The 7,850-nt window shown below is 43.6% G+C and overlaps 1 protein-coding gene across 1 annotated transcript in view; it reads right to left on the reverse strand.

Moving 5' to 3' along the window:
* Positions 1–3,770: 3,770 nt before the first annotated feature.
* gprin3a (GPRIN family member 3a) overlaps positions 3,771–7,850 on the reverse strand; it is a 4,440-nt gene continuing 360 nt past the window's right edge. The window contains exons 2-3 of the mRNA XM_070993751.1: positions 5,394–7,329; positions 3,771–4,996 (exon numbers count right to left, since the gene is read on the reverse strand). Of these exons, the coding sequence (XP_070849852.1) occupies positions 3,771–4,996; positions 5,394–7,281 (3,114 nt within the window). The 5' untranslated portion in view covers positions 7,282–7,329. The remainder of the gene's footprint in view (positions 4,997–5,393; positions 7,330–7,850) is intronic.

The raw sequence follows: 7,850 nt of genomic DNA on the forward strand, positions 1-7,850 counted from the left end.
GACGGAGCGTCCTGAACAGGTGAGGAGAAACACCTGGCCGGGCTGCAGCTCTCTGAAACAGACGGAGTGTGTGTGTGTGTGTGTGTGTGTGTGTGTGTGTGTGTGTGTGTGTGTGTGTGTGTGTGTGTGTGTGTGTGTGTGTGAAGTTCTGAGTAAATAACTGTGCGTCATAATCAATAATAAAAACATTGATCACCTCAGCTGCTGTGACGTGTGTGTGGATCTAGTGTGTGATGACCTTTACATGGCGGCCAGGACAGCATGTCCACACTGAAGCTCGTGAGAGCGACGAGTTGACAAACACAACAAAGCACCACAGCCAAGAACACACACACACACACACACACACACACACACACACACACACACACACACACACACACACACACACACACACACACACACACACACCCGCGCGAGCGCGCGCGCTTTCTGGACCTGATTTTAATCACACAAGTCCTGTCAGATGGAATGAAGCCAAAACCACAAATAAATGTTATTCAGACCAGAAAAATACTGCAAAAAATAAATATTCTGAAAACAGTAAAATAAAGAAAACATGGAAAACATGAAGAAACAATTTACTCAAGTACTGTACTTGCATAGAAGTTTGAGGTACTTCTACTTGAGTGTGTCTATTTATACTACTTTACAGTTCAGAGGGAAACACTGTACTTCTGTAGTACTTCTGACCCCGTGTAGTTTTACTCCAGAATGCATCCTGTTGTATCAGGTCATCAAATGTTTTCTATGTCAAACAAATTAAATCAAAACTAAGGAAACGGGAGATAAAACAGTTTAAATCCGCTGCAGCTCAGCCAACAGTAAAACATGATGACACGTGAACGCATCAGTGATAATAATGCAGGAGAGAATCAGAAAAATGTTTAAATTCATTTTTACAAACACGAGCGTATTAACTTGAACTCTTTTCGACTGACTGTTCTTTTATTCTTGCAGGATTATTTCAGAATCTGGTGTTTTATACTTTAAACAACTGAAAGACTGAATGGAAACTCCTCGTGACTCTGTCAGTAGTTTAAAAACTGGTCAACAGAGCAGTAAAGTCACGTGACAGCTGAATAAACTCACCTTTTCAGGTGACTTTTGGGGTGATTTTCCCGCCGCCGGTGCTGTTTCTGTCCGCTGTCTCGAGCCGTCAGTCGCCCGCGCGCTCCGGCTCTTTAAGTGCAGGGAGTGGGCTCCTGTCAGCCGCAGCCGTCCAATCAGCATGCGAGAAGTCGTGACGCCATCGCCGCAAACGCGTGTGGCTGTTCTTGGCGCCAAGCCAGGTGTGAGGAAGGAGCGTGTGAGCGCGTGGGTCTGTTTCTCCTCATGTTTGTTTGTTTCTGTTTTCTGCTGCTTTAGGCTTCACCTCCTCCACAGTTCAGAGGTCAGCACTCAACTTTTTACTCATTTCTAACTTTTATTTTAGTTAATTTACAGAATTCAAGTGATCTCACTCTCACACGTCAAATTATGGCGGCAGCATTAGAGCTTTTATAACTAATGATAGTTAACTAATAATTAGAACTAATGTTTAATGATTAGAAATATTGAGGCTTTCCTTGCTGCTCTTTTGGTGAATATATAGTATAGTGTGTATGTATATTTACACTGCATATTTGTACTGCATTACTGGTAGTATTATATTATTACTTTTGTTACTATATATTAATGTGCACTTTTATTACTATCTATATAATTCTATATCATTATTATTGTTAGCGTTGTTATTATTGGTATTACTTCAGTGTTAGTATTAGCAGTAGTAGTATTGTAGTATTCTACAAACGAGGCTTTTTTCTTCCAGAGGATATGAAGACGTCACTGCAGAAAAATTCAATGAAAATAAATCAGATGATGCCTTCAGGTACTCTGTCATGTTTTACTGCAACACTTCTGTAACAAGAAGCCATTTTTAATATTATCATTAACACAGTTTATTGTTTTTATTTTGAAAAGTATCTGCTGTGAAAAAGGTCTTTAGTGATTTTAAGCTTTTGGCCTTTAGGTGGCAGCAGAACCTTGTGACTAAAAATACTTTGAGTGTCTTTATTGGTGTTATGTAATAAAGAGCAACACAGTACAGCTTGTCCCTCCAACTGTTTAAAGGTACCAGTACTTTACTGAAGGACAAATCTGAGGTACTTGTACTCCACTTGAGTCTTTTCTTTTCATGCCCTTTTCTACTTGGGATATATTGTACTTTTCATGTTCAAATATTGCCCGTGTGCACACTGAGAAAATAAAAGTACAAATATTTTTAATTAAATTTGCAGTTTTGTACGTCATTAGAGCTTTTGACTCTTTTCACAAACAACATTTGACAGTTAAAACTTGTTGTTTTCATGCAGTTTGCAGTGAGAAGGAAATATCAGATTATATTATATTATTGATTATATCAGTGCTATAAACAGAAACAAACGTGATAAACTAATAAACTAATTAACTAAGTCCTGCTCACAATATTTAAGATTTTATGTCTAACTCATAAACTTTAAAATAACTTGAGGAAGACTTTCGTAAAGCACCATGATGGAGTTCGTCTGTGTGTCTCTGAGCTGAATAAATCATGGAGCACACTCGGTTGTTAACATGAGCGTGACTTTAATGTTTCTGAATAATTCAGAGGAGCAAGCCGGAGCTCCATCCATCCAACAACACAACTCCACAGCAGGAGGAGCTGAGGAGGAGCAGCAAACAGAAGGAGAGCGAGCTGAGGAGGCCGAGGAGAGACGAAGAGAGTCAGAGGGAAAGAAGGACGAGGAGACAGAGGGGTGAAGTTCACATGATGGACTGAGCGGGACATGAGATGATGAAGGCAGAGGAGACGAAGATGATGAGCGTTTAAATATATCAATGAAAGTTAAAGTTGATGTTTTCAGACAATGAGCTGCTGATTACAAACCAAAATACAACATTAAGAAAGGAGAAAAAGGAGGAAAGCAAACAGAGGAAAGGAAAAGAAATAAATGGAAAGCAAAGCAAAGCAAAGAGGAGGAAAGGAAAGGAAAGGAAAGGAAAGGAAAGGAAAGGAAAGGAAAGGAAAGGAAAGGAAAGGAAAGGAAAGGAAAGGAAAGGAAAGGAAAGGAAAGGGAAAACACTGGAAAGAGAAAAAGAAAAGGAAGGAAAGGGGATGGAGGAGGTATAGGGACTTTCCAGCTTACACATTTACAGAAAACAGTCACGAGTGCTTGAGTGGTTTGTACGACATCTTGAAGGAAGCGGATGAAATATTTACCAGCAGTGAAGAGCTGAGAGCTGCTGTCGTCTCTGCTCCACCTCAAAAACTGCAAGTACAGAGAAACTGAAGTATTACTGCCTCTCACACCACCGGCTCAAAGTACTGCTGGATACAACTGACTGTACTTTGTACCATAATACTGCTGCTGTGATACTAACACTGCTGTAAGGAGCAGCATTAGCAGAACAGTTAGCATAACGAAGAAAAACCACAGAGAATCAAACACGGTGGAAACCTTGCATTATTGTTTACTTTTCCTGGAGAGAATAAATGCTCCTCTGGTGTTGACAAAAACAAACTTTCTGTTAAAATGTGATGACGTCTGTTATTCCGCCTACATGGAGCAGGTTTAGCTTGTGCACTTTTATTGTACTTGAAGTGGTCAAATGCTAAATGAAAACGTACTTGTGAGTGACGGCGTGGTGAAATAAAAGCAAACACACGTGTAACATGAGTGTAAGTGTCCTGTCTGCATACAGTTGTGTTTTAAAGCCTGGTGTAAGCAGCGTTTTAGTTTTCTGGGCTAGTCGGCCACAGTGGGCGCCTTCCTGCAGCATCCCAGAATCCCTCTCCTCTTCCTCCTGTTCTTCATCTTGTACCCTCTGAGGCTGCTGCTGGAGCAGATGGACTTCCTTAGAGTGGTGATGTGTTTCTCCTGCTCCCGAATCTTTGACTCCAGGTGGGACTGGATGGCCATGCCAAGGCACTCCAGGTCCACCGAGGCGCCGTACACCTCCCACGTCATTCCCTGTTTGTCCCATGCCACCTCCCGTGGCTTCGCCGTTTCTTTCCTTTCCTCTTCCTCCTCGTTTTGCCCCCTTGCTACTTTATATTCCCCTTTCTCCTCCTCTTCCTCCTTGTCCTCCCAGATGCTCTCAACACTTACATCTCTGTCCTGGTTTTGTCCAAGCTGTAGCTCTGAACCGAGGACGGGGCTCTGCTGGAAGCTGTATGTACGCAGACAGGCGGGGAGGGAACTGGCCTTGTCAGTCACAATGGAGGGAAGCACCGACTGGCTGCGCAGCTCGATGTCGATCTTGCAGATATGCTGGGGGGGCGCCTGGCCATCAGGGACGCAGCATGGTGAAGGGACCGTCGGCATGGTCAAACTACCTGACTGACAGCTGGGAGAGCCAATCAGAGAGCAGGTGGGAGGTCCCCCGTGCAGGTTGGAGCTGGTGGCAGATGAGCATTCGGCCACTTCCACCTGCACTTGGACGCCCACCTCTCTCCGCTCCGCTCCCTGCAGACAGAGCCAGTCAGTGGGGTCGGTCATGGTCGCTGTCTCTCTGACTGTCTTGGAGCTCGCAGGATGAGTGGAAGGCTGACGAAGAGGATGAAGGGGAGACGAAGGAGAGAGAGAACAAGCACTTCCATCTCTCTGTTTAACCCTCTCCTGCTTCTTCTCTTCCCGTTTGCTCTCCAAACGTGTTGCCCTTGATGATGGGATGTTGCTGCCAGCAGTGATGGCATTTGCGTCTCCCAGGTGATTCGGTTTGTTCAGTGCCTTGTCAGTTACATTTGCCCCTCGCACGGCCTCCTGGGATACCACCATTCCTCCCACAGCTGCCACTTTGGTCTCTGGTGGTTTTGGATGTTCTGCCTCATCAGCAGCTCTGCTGGTGTTAGTTTCCACAGCAACAGATCCAACTGCTGCAGGTTCTGGTGTGGATCCTCCCCTTGTTGTCAAGACAACAGTGGTTCTGGTTTTGGGGCTGGAGGTGGCCAGAGGAGCCAGCAGGCCAGAACCTGCAACCAGGAAACAAATGTTAGCAATAGACTGCCTTATTCTACTTCCTGTTGACTTAATTTTTTCTTTTCTGTAATTTTCTCCTTAACTGTTGAAAGTTTTGTGATAAATACAAGAGAAACTGAAATATTATGGGCTGGATTCAAGCTGGTTTTATACTTATTCAACCCATCCTTGATAGCATTTTACTTTTACAGACAAAATAATCTTAAATTAAGGTCCACATACGAGTTTTTCCTGGAACTTTACCAGCAGATGACTTTGATACTACGAGATGCAGATCCATGAAAGTGGACCTTCAGCTGAGATTATTTTCTCAAATTTATACCCTCTTGTTATAAGCATGGAACCATAACTTATCAATTGTTTAACTGATTAAACTCTGAATATAATTACCTGGAGCAGCACCAGGACTCCTCTGGACCTCTTTGTTTGGTCCAGCTGAAGCAGAGCCAAGTCTTTTACCGGGACCAGACCCAGGACTCCTACTTGCTGAACTTGGTCTAGGAGAGAGTGTGAAGGAGGAAGACAACTCTGCCAGAGTTGACTTTGCATTAGACCGAACAGGTCCAGACTTTGAAGAATCTAAAGCAGAGTTAGGATCTGAACTGGGTTTATCGCTGGGGCTCATGGTCTTGAGGTTGTCATCTTTAGACCCAGACAGGCCAGTTCTCAAGGATGATGGAGAGACAGACCCAACAAGGCCTATCTGATAGCCAGAGGCCACCAGAGATGGTTTAGAAGTTGAATGGGTCTGGCTGGGTTTGGAACTGGTCGGGACATCAGAATTATAGCTGAGATTCAACTTGGAGCCCGGAATAAAACTTGTGTCCAGGTCCTTTGATCCCACCCCAGATTTAGAACAGTCATCCATCGTCAAATTTGGACTGGTTTTGCTTGCTTTGATTTCAGATGCAATTTTAGAATCAAGGCTATCTCTAGAACCCATCCCAGACTTACAATTGGGACTGGCTTTGGAATTGGAGCCAGTTTTCAAGTCTAAGCTGTCCTTTGATCCCCAACTGGTTTTGGAAGCAGAACCGGTTTTAGAATCCAGACTGTCTTTGGACCCCATTGTGGTTTTAGGGTTGGGGCTAGGTTTGGAATCAGAGACAGTTTTTGAATCCAGACTGTCCTTCGTCACAGTTGTAGCTTGAGAATTGGATTTGGAACTGGTTTTGGATCCAGAACCAACACTTGAATCTTTACTATCAAGATTCACCTTGGACCCTGATGCATTGCTGTTTCTGGTGTCAGGAGCTTTCCTCTGTGTGGATGGTTTGGGACTTAGAGAACTGAGTTGAGGGGTCTTAGTACTCAGCTGTACCATTTCAGTCCTCTGATTTTGCAATTTTGGTCCAACAGAGGATATCTCAGAACTGTGAGTTCTTGAGTTATGCTTGGTCTGCTCATTTGACTTTGAGCTTGTTGGGTCTGGTTTTTGAGTTCTGGCTGTCATTGTTGGCGTTTGATTGAGCAGTTTTGGACTGACAACATGTGAATCTCCTTTCTGATTCTGGACTCTTGGACTTACAGGAAGATGAAGTGTTTTTGGCAACTGTGTCTCAAGGCTTATTTCTTTTCCACCATCTTCTTTCCTGTTTGTTTGAATTTTCAAGCCAGATGTTACTTTATTTGTAGTCTTTGTTTTCGGTTCAGTTGTCAGTGCAATATGTGGTTTGGGGTTGGACACGCTTGCAGATTCCGCTCTCGGTACTTGTGTTTTCACTCTTTCGGTTGTTCTGGGGCTGCTAGCGATCGTCATTAGTTCCATCCGGTGAGGTTTAGGATTTGTCGCCGTGTTGCTGTGTGTATGCGTCTTGGGGCTGAGTGTAGGATTATGTTTAGGGTTTGGGGATTTCAGCCTTTGCTCTCCTCGGCTGTGCAACGATGCCTCAGTTGTTGGCGAGCGAGACAAAGCTGGAATTTTGCTTTTTTGACGCAATAAATCATCTCTGTCCCCGACTGACATCACAGTGGTTGTCATGGTGCTTGATGACTTGCCAGTTTCCATAGTAACTACCCCTTTTGCCCCAGGTCTCCCACCACCTTTATTCCCATTGTCCTTTTTGTTCCCTCCATGCAGTTTTGAGATCTCTGCGGTCAGGCGGGGGGTTCTTGGCGAAGCCAGGTTGAGGTTGAGGTTGAAGTTAGGCTCTGTCCTACAGTTGGCATTTGGATCTGTGTTGCTGAAAGATTCTGCTTGCCCCGCCTCCCTTGGAATCAGACATTCTGATTGGATGACATCCTTCTTACATTTCAAAGCATTTTGTGAGGTTTCCATGGTGATGGTGTCAGAATTTTGTTGGTAGAATTAGGCAAAGATCAGCACCTGACTGGACATATGGAGAAACAAAGCATCAATACAAGTCAAATGTAACTTCCAAACCATAAACCATTGATCTACCAGCTGTTTCAACAATTAGGCATCTATCATCTGCCACCTACCAAGAGCAAAGATATTCTGTGCTGTGATGCCAATCATGAAGAAAATGTTACACCTTTGAATAAATTTTCCTGTCTGCTAAAAATAAAATCAGCCGTTGGCAATCCTCTTCTTTACGACAGGTGAGTCCTCTCGGGATCAGATTCTGCTCGTTTGCTTTTCCCCTGCTGTGACCATCACATCCACATTCATGACTACATTTGTAAAATGTCAGTAAATGTTTTTACTCACCCCAATTAAGAGTCTAAAGATGAAAGATAACTGTGTACTGCACAATATAGGAAAACCCTTTAAGACAACATTGTGATTTGAGGCTACACAACTGAACTTGATTTGACTTAATGAACAAATCAGTTTGTAAAAATCCAGAAAACACTGGTTTAATTTACAAGGACGCAGTTACAGCA

The sequence above is a fragment of the Chaetodon trifascialis genome, chromosome 23, assembly GCF_039877785.1.
Source record: "Chaetodon trifascialis isolate fChaTrf1 chromosome 23, fChaTrf1.hap1, whole genome shotgun sequence".
NCBI classification, from domain to species: Eukaryota; Metazoa; Chordata; class Actinopteri; order Chaetodontiformes; family Chaetodontidae; genus Chaetodon; species Chaetodon trifascialis.